Raw genomic sequence first — 15,211 nt, forward strand, 5'->3', positions numbered from 1 at the left:
CACAAAAATAGTCTTGAAAATTTTAGATAAACATTTGAATCTCCCTTGATTTAAGTAGAAATTTAAATAAAAATTAATTTGCTATATGTATATGCATTTAATTGCGTAAATTTATTAGTGTCATAGTTTTAATTAATTTTACATGTCTAAAAATACACATTACGTGTCTAATCATTTAGGGTTGGTTTGGAGTGTCCTAAAAAAGTGTACTTTTTGTCTTTTTATGAAAAGATGTGCAGAAAAGTAGAGAGGTGATGTGATGAAAAAAAGATAAAAAGATAGATTATATAGGTTATGCCAAACCAGGCCTTAGTGTAAAATACTGCGATACATACAATACAAGTCACTTGCCTGAAACAAAATTGTTTATTCTCCCTTTTTGGAATAGGCATATTTTGCCAAAAACTATTCTTTGAAATCGTACCAACACATCCAAAAAGAATTTCTAAATGATACAAAATCAAGTACAACTCTGTCTACTGGCACGCAGTTCAACTCTATAACAAAACAAATGCCATGCCATGCTTTTCCAAGACCCAGAAGAGAAGAAAAGAAAAATGAGGTCTTTTCTATTTATATGATACGCAACACAATCTTAGAGATGAATGAATTAATCAGTCAAATTAGGGAGAATGACGAGACTTGATCTTGTTTTGCATCTACAGACAGGCACATGATCAGAACTATTGCTCGAAATTTATTTTTCTCACCCATTGCCATCAAGTCTTCACTTTCTATTTCAGTTCAACATACCCTTCCACTCCTGCAAAAAAAAGGAAAAAAAGGAAGTAACATCATCATCATTGGTCGCAACATGTAATAGATAACTTTTTATTGAACATGCCAAGTTCGTTCCTTGACAACTTGTGCTGAAAGACTAAGATCCAATCCTTACTCTTTGCTTCCTGTGAACAGATGTCTGGTTTTGTTTTCATTTTCTTCCTTTCTCATTTTCTGTTTTCTGTTTTCTCTCTCTTCCTTTTTTGTTGTTGTTGTGTGTGTGTGTTTTCAAAAACAAAACAATAAAAAGTTGTAAAAGCACGACATATTCATTTAAAGTACCAGAAGATATAATGTCTTAAATTACTATAGCAATCCCAGAAACAATCGGAAGTTCCCCAAATAAAACTTGCAGAAGTACAGTTAACAGCATAATAATAACATCATATTGAATTTTGATGTTGTCAACTGATAGTAAAGTCCGTAAAACCCATAACCAAAATGTGGGTTCCTAGGAGAAGCAACGGTTTATGAAATTCTAATCATGGTCTCAAGCATTTAAACTCCATGATACTTTGTTTATTGTAAAAAAAAAGACATAAAACATTGATTGAAAATATCGTGAGTGACAATGAGGGGCATATTAGAAAGCACCTAAAATGGGAGCAACCATGTATGCTAAGTATACACAAGATGACTGAGGAGCATAAATAATATGTTTTTGAGATATTTTCTGGATTAAAATGAATAGCTACTATCAAAAGCACAGATTTCTCAAGCAGCTCATGACGGGAATGCTGTATGGTCTGGTGATTTAGAAATGCAAAAAATTAACTCTTCAGCTTCCTTCTAAAAACGTTGAGTCACTTGGTGGTCCATAAGCTGTAATTTCTTCATTTGATTGAGACTTTCAGAACAAATAAAATAAAATAAAATAACACTAGTGATTCAAATATGGAAAGGAAAAGAAATGGAACTTTTCTATAGGCTCATGAGGAAGCCTAAAAAGAAAGGACAGACGGGAAAAAAAGGAAGACTATGGGTTGCCCCTGTTCAGAATATAGGAAAACTCTATTTATACAGAAAATTCATACAAAAAAACACTACAAGAATGATCAAACAATGCCATTTTTGTAGACAAAACTCATCTTCATGGGTGTTTTGGTTTAAAATGAAAGATCACAACGAGCCACATCATTTTGAATAAAATTTTTGTACGAATTTTCCATTTGTATATCATTACTTTTTAGAATATCATTAGGATGCCTCAATTGAAGAAAAGAAGGTGAATGACCTGCAAGACAATCTTCTGGGAAATGTCCAACTTTGCTTTAGGGTCCCAAAAAAAATGAACAAACCATAAGAGGAATTCTGATGCGAACTTTTCAGTCACTTGATTCTTCTTCATTCTCCGGAAAAATTAATTGCAGATCTTCATTGTCCCTATAAACCTGAACCAAAGCAGCCGCTTTATATGCAAACATCCCAACCATTGCTGGCACGAGCTGCGAAGACCAAGAACAGCAACAAATAAATGACGAGAAGAAAACAATCCATGTTCTACACTTTGAACCATCTCTAAGAATTTGTAGTTTCAAAACAGAGTAAAGCATCACCTGGAAATCAAATAAGTCATTAGCAAAGTGCTGAGACAGGCCCCAAAATCCATATATTGCAGCAGGGATCACAAGCCTCGGTGATGAAATAGCAATACCAGAACCCTTAACCAATCTCTCAAGCAGATCCTCCAGGTCCTGGCTTCTTATACCAATTCTGATATTAAAAAACTGAAGTTACTTTCCAAAAGGAGGAAAAGTTATCAATAGTTTCTAAATCAGGCACACATAAACAAAGGCAAAAGTTTTAAAAGTACTTCTTTGACTTCTTTTGCCTGAAAATCTGTGGAACTGTTTCCTGGGAAAGGTTGTCCGCTTGTTTGTATAAGAGCTGAAGGTATAAGCAACTGCATTGACAAAAATAAAAATGAAAATTGCCACAAAATCAATACCAGCATCAACCAAAAGGAGGTTTCACTGTCTTAAATCTGCATAGGTAGCAAAGAAAAAAAGTTGAGTTCATATCTCGTGACCATTGTCAACTATGTAATGCATAACATGATAATCATTCAAGACATGAATGTTTCACTAACTGAAGAACTAACAATAAAGTGACTTGAATATATGAGGAAATAAAATTTTAAACTAACCTGAAAAGAACTCCCGCTGCATAACTCACAGCAGCCTATGCAGTTTTATAAGTGAAAGTCAGTAAGAACATGAGCTAGGTACTTTCATAAACATCTCTTCCAACTAAGAAAACAAAAGAACTTCCTTTCTAAAAAAAAATAAAATAAAATAAAAAAATAAAAAATAATTGAAAGCAATCATGCTTTGTTTGGATGAAAAGAAGACAGGAAAAAAATTGAGTCCAAAAGGACCAAAACTTACTTAGGTTTGGTGATTGTTGTAGAATTCCAAGTTTTCAGTTAGGAATTATGCTTTGCTTTGTTCAAATGTATCCCTGATAAAATATGCTAGTTGTGTTTTTGTAGAAATTTAATGTATAAAGAGAAATAAAGAATTGTATTATTGATTCATGTATTGATGTATATTACAATGATTCATGATTCCTATATATAGAAGAGGGTGAGTGTGTAGTAGGTAAGGAGTAGGTGAAGTGGAGGTGGTAGTGGTGTAGTGGGTTAGGTTTAGTGGAGTAGGTTTAAGTGGGTGAAGTAGGTGGAGAGTAGGTGGAGAGTAGGTGGATTTTAACAGCCCCCCGCAAACTCAAGGGGGATAGGAACTAACCAACTTGAGTTTGGAGAGAGTAACAAAACAAGAAAATACATAAAAATAAAAGAGGATAGGAGACACTGTATGGTCGTGTCAGACCATTGGTGAAGACACTGAATGGTGGTGTCATAACGTTGTAGAGGACACTGTATGGGGGTGTCATAACGTTGTAGAAGACAGTTTATGGGGTCATGTCGGACCGTTGTAGAAGACAGTTTATGGGGTCATGTCGGACCGTTGTAGCAGACAATGTTGTGATAGTTGTTGTGACAGTTTACGGAGTCTTGCTGGACCCTGTAGAAACTAACCGGAATCAATGTCGGGACAGTTTACAAAGTCTTGTCGGACCCATGAAGGAGCTAACCGGAATCAATGTCGGGACAGTTTACAGAGTCTTGTCGGACCCTTGTAGAAACTAACCGGAATCAATGTCGGGACAGTTTACAGAGTCTTGTCGGACCCTTGTAGAAACTAACCGGAATCAATGTCGGGACAGTTTACAGAGTCTTGTCGGACCCATAAAGGAGCTAACCGGAATCAATGTCGGGACAGTTTACAGAGTCTTGTCGGACCCTTAAAAAGTCGCACCCTCAAAAGGTGTGCCCAATCTTTCAAAAGGCGTGCCATCAAAAGGCGTGCCCAATCCATAAAAAGACGTGCCATCAAAAGTTGAGCCCTCAAAAGGCGCGCCCACTTCATCAAAAGTCGTGCCCGACAGAAAGCGTCGAGCCATCAAAAGGGGCGCCTGACACGTGGCGATGCACGTGATTGACAGAGCGCGTGTCGGCCTCGTCGTCTCTGTCTTTATAAACCAAAGCGAAGTCTGAGGCTTGGAAGCATAACAAACCAGTTGAAACCTCTTCGTTCTCTGTAACATTCTGTAACCAACCCTTCTCTGAAACACTCAGCAACCCAAAAAACATGGCCTCTTCTTCCCGTTCAGCTACCCAGAATATGGCCTCTTCATCCCGTGGTCTACTCACTCTCTTTCCCGACCTCAATGAGTCAACAAGAGAGAGAACTGGTGCGGTGGCCAGTGAACCTCAACCAAACACCTCTGTGTTTGCTCCGTTGAACTTTCCGATGCGGTCGGTGGAGCAAAAAATGGCGGTGCAAACTGATATTGAGGCCAATCAGTATACTCTGAAGTCATGTGTGGAAACCATGACTGCGGTCACAAACTTGTCGCACCGGCTGCAGAGCAGGACAAATGAGGTGCAACAGTTAAACTCCCAGCTGGCTCTGCTCCAACGCATGTATAAGGATGCGCGAGCAGAGATAAGTGTGCTAAAGGCAGAAAACAAGGAGCTGAAGCGGAAGGCCACCGTTATGTTCCGATTTGGAGGGCCGCCATATGCTGTAGTGGAGGAGCAGGGAGGAGGCAACTTGCTTGGTGGTCTAGGAAGCATGGAGGCTGGGCAGTCACGGGACAATCAAGAGAAAAGCAAGAAGAAGAGACCCGCAGTAGAGTAGAGAAGAAAAATCCCACTGGGGGTGTGGGTGTTTTGTTTTTTGTTGGTTTGTTTGTTGTTGTTTTTTTTTTTTTTTTTTGGATGTAAAATGGTGATCGGGGTGAGTCCCGATATGAATAAAGCAAGTGTGTTTGGCAAACTCGAATGGTAGGTGTGGTAATGCAGAAAAATTAACTGGAATGAAATTTTTTTTTTTTTGTTTTTTTTTTTTTTTTTTTGATATTGGTATCATGGAGTGGGCGGTGGTACAAAAATATTGTGTAGAAAAAGAGGGAGATGGTGGAAAATTATTGTTTAGACAGAGAGAAGGCATGTGAGGTGTAAAGTGGAGGACAAAATAAAAGAAAAAAAGGTGAGAAATGTGATGATTTCTGTCCCTTCGCACAAAAACAGTACCACTAAAAGATGTTGTGGCTGCAAAGCCTGAAAAACTCAATGCATCGGTGGTTGATGGCGGAGACAATTGGAGTGTGGGACAGAGACAGCTTCTGTGCTTGGGGAGAGTCATGCTAAAACACAGCAAGATTCTGTTTATGGACGAAGCAACGGCTTCTGTCGACTCCCAGACCGATGCTGTCATTCAGAAAACCATTCGCGAGGACTTTGTGTCGTTTACAATAATCAGCATAGCTCACAGAATACCCACAGTTATGGACTGTGACAAAGTGATGGTTATGGATGCTGGATGGGCAAGGGAATATGAAGCCCCATCTCAGTTGCTCGAGAGGCCTTCGTTATTAGCCCAGCAATACTCAGATTACTATGCATTTAGAGGCCATGAGGTGTACCAAACACCATTCAAGGAGGGGAAGAAAAGAGGGTCTGAGAAGCTTGATCAGAAGCAGGTTGTCCATAGGAAGTCCATTGATGCATTTGGACAGAGGACTTCACAGTATAGAGGTGTCACAAGGCATAGATGGACCGGTAGATATGAAGCCCATCTATGGGACAACAGTTGTAAGAAAGTTGGAAGAGGCAGGAAAGTGAAGGTATGTGTACAAAATTCCAGCGGGCAGCGAAGGCAAGGTTGCCGGCCGGCTGCCCGCCGGTGAGAAAACAAAATACGGGCCTAAATCTTATGGCTCTGATACCATGTAGAAATTTAATGTATAAAGAGAAATAAAGAATTGTATTATTGATTCATGTATTGATGTATATTACAATGATTCATGATTCCTATATATAGAAGAGGGTGAGTGTGTAGTAGGTAAGGAGTAGGTGAAGTGGAGGTGGTAGTGGTGTAGTGGGTTAGGTTTAGTGGAGTAGGTTTAAGTGGGTGAAGTAGGTGGAGAGTAGGTGGATTTTAACAGTTTTGTTGTTTCTATAGTCTTCCATCATCGGTTCATTTTTTATTTTTTATTTTTCTGAGCAGACTAATCCTCCTTTTTATTCTTAGTTACTCCCTTGCAAGAAGCTTTCTCTTAAAAAATGAAAAAGTATAGTACAATTTAACCTTTTCCTTCGTCACCTCACCATAAAGAAATAAGATAGAAGCTAAACCAAACTAAGCCTTGTGTCCCAATCAGGTGGGGGTGGCTACATGGTGCTATGAATTTGCCAAAAATAGCTGATCAAACTTCGCTCTTGATGATAATTGAAACATGTACAACTGATCAAAGAAACTTTGGCTTCTATCAAGGCAATGCCGAATGAGTTAATGCTTAATGCCCAGCTGATCAAAGCACTGGTTGCATGGGAAAAGCCAGTGTCGCTTTGGCAATAGAGTGGTCCAAACAAAAATGGTCAGTAGTGTAGCCTTCATCTAATATTACCTGTACAGATAAAGTTACTAAACAGTATCCACTGCATACAGTTCCGATACCCACAGTTAAAAGCATCATTTCCCTCTTGAGCTGCAATGGAAAAACGAAGGATAAGCATATTCCTAAACAACTGAATATTTAACAAGTGAGATAAAGACACATCTACAGCTTCTAACATAATCTAGGAGCTGTCAATATACAAATGGGCTATATGAAAAACAACCAGAAGAATAAAGAAAGAAAGAGTCTCCTATTACAACTCAAACCAAACCAAACCAAAAAGTGCCAGCCCATGCGTGATCAAGAGCTTGCCATGAACTTTGAATGACGACAAGATCTCTTTCATTGACGTAAGGACCTTTTTGCATATAGGTACTTCTTCCAATCTATATCCTTTCTTTCCTATTAGCCCAATGTAGTAAAGACATCTCTATCCAAATGAGGAACTCAAACATTCATCTCTATCCAAAATCCAATTTCTGTACCTTTGATCTCTATCCAAAATCCAATTTCTGTACCTTTTATTTTCACTTTCACTACTTTTCTAGTATCCACCAACCGGGAAAAGTACAAGACGATACTAGAAAATTTAGAAAACAACAAACTCAAGTATCACTTTGTAGTTAGGCTCAGTGTTGTCAAATCGTGATGCAAATTGTGTATCACTGTATCGCTTTTCTATATTGTGTATGGTATACACTAACATATATGGTTCGTATCTTTTCTCATATGATACAATATGAATCGTACAATAAGTAACGTGTATCATACAATTCTGACAAAACTCGATAGGCTTGCACAAGAGAAAAAACTGCTGCATTTTAGCCCCCAACTGCAAGGAATAAAGCTCTGAAGAGCAAGTGAATTTAGAGATAAGAAAAGGTGCACATACAGTCTATTATTGTTGCAGAGAATGGTTCTTCCATAGGTAATTGATCTGCATTTTATTATGTTGTTAGTTCCCATGGTTGTAATTTTGCAAAAAGGCATTTCCCACGCATTGGGCTGTTGTGTGGGTGGTTACAAATAACAGTGAGCATAATGACGCAGTCATATTTGGCATTAAAACTTGGTGCAGCAATGCTCAACAACTCCGATTAGTGCAACCCTTCTAAATAATTTTACAAGCTATTCAAGATCACAATTGACAACTTAGGATATCAATATGGCAATAGTATCCAAGTACAACCACTGAAAAATAAAGTGCCAACAATGTGAACTAGAATATGGATGGGTGTGGCATGCAGCATGGCCAATGACATAGATGTAAACCACTTGCTCCTTAATAATGGTGTCAACCTTGTCTAGATCATTTAGTTGAAATGCAAGCCATTTTTTCAATGTGACAAAAAGAGGAACCAAAACAAATGGAAAGAAAATGAGTCACCGGTGTAACAAGGAGGTATCATACAGCTTCATAGCTCAGAAGGTTCATTATTTTCCTTCTCTCACTGTCATTCTGCAATTGCTGTCATTAAAAGAATGAATAAGTATGTTTTACGCCAAAGTTTCCTTTCCTAAAGGTCTCATTTTTTGTTATGTATAAAGATTAACAAATGTGTGGCTGAAGTAGCAGAAAACTAAGATCAGACTTAATAATAATAGAAAAGAAGTATGTCTAACCAAGGCATACCTTGGCGATCATCTTCTTATTGACAGGTGCAGAGTTATCGCCTGCTATCCATTCACGGGTCCTTGTCAGTTTGAGAAATCCACCCTCGTTTTCATCTCCCAAGGTCTACAAACATAAAGAATAGCCAGTAGATAACAAAACCCTAGTTCACTAATATAAAAGTAAACTTATTTCTTTTTCGGAAAAAATAATAAAACATCTGAAGGACATAAATTCATATTATATTTCTCAAGCAGTTTAACACCAACGACAGAGAAGATATTTGTTTGCAGCCCAACTTACCACACAACCAGGAAAGGCAAAATAAAAAGAAATATGTGCTTAATTTGTGTGATCAAACCAAAACTTCTTACCCATTTTTGGCTAGTCATGTGAATCCTCTTCCATCAATTGGATTTATACTATTTGGTGATTCATCTCATAAGGCTTAATGCTCTATTTGGTTCACTAGAATGAGATGGAATGGAATAGTATTTCCTTAGGCTCACCTATGGAATGATCATTCCTTTACAATGCTTAATGACGATTCCATTTGCAATGTATTTTTCATTAGTTTTTTAGTCAACCAAACATGGGAATCAACATTTTGATGGAATGATCATTCAATTTCACTCCATTCCAATGAACCAAACACTACAAGTGTTGTGAACTCATAATACACAGGTTTTCTTTGCAATGACTGATGCCACCAATCAGATTCCAATTCTCATCATTAAAAATAAGGATCCTTAGGTTAGAAGGTGCTCTCTGCAAGAATGAGTGTACCTGAACACTGAAGTTCATTTGATCTTTTAAACATCTACGACCGTTAGCCTATTCATTTTCTTGATTCCCATGTAGACAAAAATGACTTTTTTGGAACATATATATGACTAGTTATTAGGCCTAAATTAAAATGAATCTGTAAAAACTTCAATATCTTTCTCTTGTAATTATTTCCTTTTTTTATCTTCGCAACATTTTCAGTAACCACTTACCAATTAAGAAAAGAAAAAGAAAACGGCAATGCGCCTTAAGCTAAAATATTGATACCTCCTTAGATTGTTGAGTAATATTGTCCTCAGCATCATCAAGTCTAATAACCTTCCTCAGCCAAAATATATCAGAAACTTTTGCTATGATATCTCCACTCAACTCTCTTTCCTTAAAAAATGTTTGAAGAATATCATCTTCTGCAAGTTCACTCACTGGCAACATAAAAGGAAAAGAACAATAGGCCATCAGCCAGCAATTTCTAAAGTTGCAGTTTTATTTGCCTAATAGCAACTATATTTGAATCCTCTGATACATGAGTGAAGGACATGGACTTTCCCAAGTATTTGTTTCCATCCTCTAACTTACATTCATTTATGTTGTATTTGGTTGGGAAATTTGATGAGAGATTTGGAAAGAGAAAAAGAAAATATAAGTGAAATGTGAATAAAATATACTTACATTTCACCTAGCTTCACACACCATTTCCCTTTTCCTTTCCAAATCTCCAAACCAAACACAACTTTAAGGCTCACAAAAATAAGAAGTTTGATTTGAAGATAAACTTCATGTTGAAATCTGTGTAAGATAAACAGCAGTGGAGAATTCATGCGAAGAAAGAAGGACAAAAGTCGTACAGGGCGTTGAGTAGTATTTATTGGACTAAAAATTTAATACAAGAAAATTTGATGAACTGATATTTGCCAACAACCATAAGTATCCACGAGGCAAATGCTACCACGTATGTCTTACTTCTTAAAAATCACAAACATGCTTTATTATTATTGAATGAATTGCAGATGAACTTCTGAAATTAAAAAAATTATTTAACAGTGAATTGGAATACCAATCCTAAAAAAACAACGACGCTTTAATAATAATAATAATAACCCTCCAATTATAACAGTTACAATTTCTTTTTCGGGGCATCTCCAATCCTTGACTCAAACCTATATGAAATTTAAATTTGGGTAAAAATCACTCAAAAACCTCTTCACCCCTTGACTCAAACCTATACCAAATTGAGTTTTACCCAATTTTGAACCCAAATCAAGGGATACTCAATCTGCTTACTCAAATTTTTCAAAGCCATTTTGTAGCTTTCTAATTGACAACTCTGCCATTACTATAGCCTTTACTCAAATTTTTTGCTTAAATCTGAGTTTGCCCGTTAGAGTGCTTCATATCAACTAAAGCCTTTACTCAAATTTGAGTAAGAGCTGGAGATGCATTACAATTGAACTGTCTATACAACTATTATTGAAGGAATTAAAGATGAACTTATGAAATTATAAAAATTACTTAAGAGTGAATTGGAATATCAGTCTTAAAAAACAACACCACTTATTTATAAACTAAAAAAAAAAAATCTAATTATAACATTTGCAATTTCCTTTTTTGGCTAAATATCTAACACATTACAATTGAACTGACTATGTAACTATTATTGAAGGAATTAATATCAATCCTTAAAAAACAACAACACTAATTAAAAAGAAAAGAAACCCTCTAAACGGTTGCAATTCTTTTTTTGGGTAAGAATCTAATACATTTTTAGAATTGAACTGGTTAAGGTACCATACGGGTTCCAAAAAATTCCATATCAGTTTTCTAGGGAACCAAACAGAGAAACTCACCAGGAGGAGGGCTGCCCAAGACTGAGGCCACCGTCGTTGGGATTCTAGGAGAACAAGGGGATTGAGTACGACGACGCAAAGGGGAGATTTTTGTTGGAAAAAGCTGGGAATGAGTTTGAGGGAATTGGAAAATGGTGGTAGTAGAAGAAGAGAAGAAGGACAATCCAACCCCACCTGATACAGAATCCATTTCCAAAATCTCTCTCTCTCTCTCTCTCTCTCTCTCTCTCTCACACTTATTTTCTCCTCCACTCCTCTGTGGCTCAGTGTGTCCCCGAGAGCTTGTTGAGCGTTAAGTGAGCGGAAAATATCTGTTCCTTTTTTTCTCTTCTTTTCTTTACATTTCTTTTTTTTTTTTTTTTTTTTTGGGTGAATATATGTAACCTTTTAATTGTAATACATTTAGGTCATGTTTGTTTGGGTGGACTTGAGCTTGGGATTGGATTAATAGTCCAATAAAATTATTAATCCGATGTTTGGTTAAACAATTGAAGTACGGATTAATTGTTTTAAACTTGACTATTAGTCAAGATAGGATACATAATCCAACGGATTAGTAGTCCTATAGGACTATTAGTCCTGGGAATGCTAATCCAGTCCGCCCAAACAAACATGGCCTTAATTTTAAATTTTTAATCTCACTTTAAATAAGAATAATCATTTCTTTTGCAAATAAAAATCTATTTCAAGGATAAAGTCATCAATTACATAAAATATAAATTGATTTGACAAAAATAAATATCAAAAAATTATTTTTTAATTTCTAAAAAATATTTTTACCCACCAGAGATAAAATTATATGAATGATAACTCTTATACATTTTTATTTTTTACGAAATTAATTTTTAATATGTGTTTGGATAATGATTATGGAATTTGTGAGTATTTTTGTTTATTTTTTTAGGAAAAATTAGTTTCAGGTCCCTCTTCCATATTTGATAATGTAAGAGATCCACAATCTTATTTTATTATGTTTAAGGTCCTCCACCCCCCTCCCACCACTATCTCTCTCTTCCGATCTCTCACCCCCTCTAAGAACTACTGGAGGACTCACATGAGGAAGAAGGCTCAGGAGAGGAAAAGGGCCATGTCACCACCTTCAAATTCATCTTCTTCGGTCTCAAACAATCCTCCGGTGGACTCGATGCCCTTCATGGAGACCAAGGGACAAAGCTTCCACGATACCGGTGCGGATCATGATCAGATGTTGACTCCAAAGGGAATAAATAAGGGTTTTGAAGAAGGAGAGAGTACTGAAACAGGGTACCCTATGGATGACATATGGGAAGATATTGCTCTATCTGAAAGCGACACGATGAAAACTGTTTGTGAAACAATCATGGCTTCTCCAATTTGGAACTACTGTCCTCCTCCTCCTGACATGCTTTGGATGATGGAAGACCTCACTCAAGGAGACCTCCGTAGATCTGACAAAGGCCACCGAGACTATATCGTTGTATCGGACCAAGAGCAAGATCTTCATCCTCATCAATGCAAATGGATTCAATGCCTACTGGTTAATTTATCTAGCCACTGATCCAACTCAGAGAGACAAAGTGTCATCTGTTTTCCAACAAGCTTCAAATCATGGCCTCACTCTGGCAAGAACTTGGAGATTCAGTGATGGTGGTTACAGAGCCCTATAGTACTCTCCTGGCTCCTACAACAAGCTAACATTTCAGGTTAATATCAAATTTTTGATCTGATTAATTTGTTTTTCAAATGGGTTATTGATGTATATATATATATATATATATGTATGTATGTATGTATATTTTAGGTTCATGGTGATGATGATATATGTGATGTATTTAGAGAAATTTAGTGTTGGTGATATGTAAATTCTAGAGAAATTTAAAACTCAGTGAAACTTAAGTGAATAAAATTGGTGTTTGTGTTTTTATTTGTTTGGTACCCTCAGTGAAATTTACTGAGACAACTCAGTGAAATTTCAAAAAAACAAACTCAGAAAAATTTTTCGTTGCATTTTTCCCCATTTGTATTTATCTTCTTAATGTATACAAAATTGCCCATGATGTTAAACCAGAGAAATTTGCCTCCATCTCTGGCATCCCAATCACAGAAATTGAAATTTCTCTGGATTGAAGAGGAAGAATTTCTCTGGTTTGGGTTGGAGAGAGAGAATTTCTTTGGTTTGGGTTGGAGAGGGAGAATTTCTCTAGGTTAAGTGAATTTCTCTGGATTGGAGATGAGAATTTCTCTGGTTTTCAGTGAATTTCTCTGAGTTAGAGGGAAATTTCTCTGGGTTGAAGTGAATTTCTCTGGGAAAATTTTCTCTAGGCTGAAATTTCTCTGGACTGGAATTTCTCTAGACTGAAATTTCTATGAATCAATGTTGAGGAACCTTAGACATTATGAAAATATTAGATGTTCTTTATACTATAAAGTCTTAATACCAGGGACCCTAAAAAAAAAAACTCATTTTTTTTATGGTTATCATGATATTTTTTTTTATTATTAACAGATATTTTTGAATAGTTATTATGTAAATTATGATTATTAAATTTTTAATGTGTAATCGATATGTTTAATATATGAAATGTTTTTAGTTTTAAATTTTTTTATTTAATGAATTGGTTTAATAATGACATTAAAATTATCGTTATGTTTGACTTTTGAAAAAATATAAATTAATTTAAAGAAAATAAATATCAAAAAAAATTTATTTTAAAAAATTATTTTTACCTTCCTAAAAGATAAAATTATATAAAAATGAGTTGTATTATGACTTTATCTTTGAAATGGACCATTTACAAATGAAACTTTTTTTTTTTTGTCCCTATTTAGAACAAAATTCAAAATTAAGGGTCAAATGTATTACAATTAAAAAGTTATGGATCAGAATGACACAAATCTCAAATTACAAAAATGATTAGTATAGAGTACTGCTATTAGCATCCCATCAATTATTTTGGACCCCCACTTATAAATTGTAAAATTCTTAAAATTTCTTTTATTCCCTCCAAATAATACCAATTATCCTTGTAAAAAATTTCACCCATTCAAATACACATCCCCAAACCCCTACACCCCAAAAAGCCTCTCTCTCAAAATCCTAAAAAACTAACGGCGGCGGAACCTCCCAAAACTAGTGAAAAAAATTTGTGATGATTAAGAAGTTTTTTTCTCTATTTTATTACGAGATTTGTTAATCTGTTTGATTTTTTTTTTCTATTACCTCTTTTCATACACGCAACACAATCCACTTTCATGCTTCTCTAGTTGGTTTTCTTTCATTCATCCATAATCTCACTGTACTTGTATGCTATCTATGTGAGCAAAACTGGACAGGATTTCACTCACCGATCGACCCCCTGATCGACTACACAAGGGTGGTCTGACCTCATTTGTTTGTCTTCTTTTGCTACTACTTCGGTTATCTGTTTCCGAACAAATAAACAATGTTTTGGTCTATATTCCCGAATTTCAGTCATACGTTCAGGAATTTAGTTTTCAAAAAATGATGAACAATTTTTATAATTTTTGCCATTTTTTTAATAAACTTATCCTTATAAGGCCAATTTCCTGTGAATTAAGAATATTTATCAAAATTATGAACATCTTCTAAATTTTTATTGTTGTACTCTTCTCGTCTCATGAAGTTGTGGTTGCCGAAAAAACTTCCACTAATTATCATTGCTGGAGAAGAATATGTAATCAAATGATTGTCACTGTTGTCACCAGAATATTACTGCCAAAGAGTTTTTCAAGATTTTGAGGATGGGTAGATTTTAAAGGTGGGATTTATGGGCTTAATTATGAGATGAGATGTCTCAAAATTATTGATATTATTTTAATAATTTCATTTAAAGTTATTATTGTAATAAAAAAAAACCCAAAAAATAACAAGTCTAAAATAATTAATAAGGTATGAATGACAGCTAAGTATAATTCGCCATTTCTTTTCGTTTTTTATTATAGTCGAGTCACTTATAAAGCAATTTTGTTCATTAATTTTTATAGTGGTAAATAAATGGAAAAATTAGAATTTAATTTACTTAAAAAAAATAATTATAATTTTATAATTTTAATTAGTAATATTGATAAAATTTATCATTAATGTGTAATTTGTTTTAAAAAAATACATTGATGTGTAATTTTTCCTAAATAAATAATGATTACGTAATTAAACCATGTTGAAACAAATGTATTTGTCAAAAATAATGAAAGTTGTTGCAACTTATTATTAAAATCTTATTTT

General features: G+C 35.3%; 1 protein-coding gene across 12 annotated transcripts; it reads right to left on the bottom strand.

Moving 5' to 3' along the window:
* Positions 1-347: 347 nt before the first annotated feature.
* LOC114308791 (NF-kappa-B inhibitor-like protein) lies at positions 348-11,314 on the bottom strand. 12 transcript variants are annotated; one of them, XR_014345619.1, is made up of 11 exons: positions 10,990-11,302; positions 9,413-9,567; positions 8,381-8,485; positions 8,159-8,206; positions 7,519-7,579; positions 6,757-6,837; positions 2,927-2,961; positions 2,594-2,683; positions 2,337-2,493; positions 2,015-2,225; positions 348-763 (listed from the first exon to the last, which is right to left on the bottom strand). XR_014345619.1 is itself a non-coding variant. In XM_028254462.2 (9 exons), exons 1-9 carry the CDS (start codon positions 11,177-11,179, stop codon positions 2,106-2,108), a joined length of 990 nt encoding a protein of 329 aa, XP_028110263.2. In that variant the 5' UTR covers positions 11,180-11,307; the 3' UTR covers positions 1,764-2,105. The 12 variants fall into 12 exon arrangements, 5 of the variants coding, with proteins under 5 accessions (XP_028110263.2, XP_082753614.1, XP_082753615.1 ...); XR_014345618.1 differs by having other exon boundaries at positions 8,159-8,215; XR_003645590.2 differs by lacking the exon at positions 7,519-7,579 and having other exon boundaries at positions 8,159-8,215; positions 10,990-11,314.
* Positions 11,315-15,211: the final 3,897 nt, after the last annotated feature.

The sequence above is a fragment of the Camellia sinensis genome, chromosome 12 (assembly GCF_055761805.1).
Source record: "Camellia sinensis isolate YWXY chromosome 12, ASM5576180v1, whole genome shotgun sequence".
NCBI lineage: Eukaryota > Viridiplantae > Streptophyta > Magnoliopsida > Ericales > Theaceae > Camellia > Camellia sinensis.

What these genes read in the sequence shown, in the direction of transcription:
- LOC114308791 (XM_028254462.2), bottom strand. Translation starts at nt 11,179, where the DNA reads ATGGATTCTGTATCAGGTGGGGTTGGATTGTCCTTCTTCTCTTCTTCT. An exon ending in CTTGGGCAGCCCTCCTCCTG is followed by an intron (nt 9,568 to 10,989) that starts GTGAGTTTCTCT and finishes TTATGTTGCCAG; the next exon opens with TGAGTGAACTTGCAGAAGAT. An exon ending in ATAAGAAGATGATCGCCAAG is followed by an intron (nt 8,216 to 8,380) that starts GTATGCCTTGGT and finishes TTTTAATGACAG; the next exon opens with CAATTGCAGAATGACAGTGA.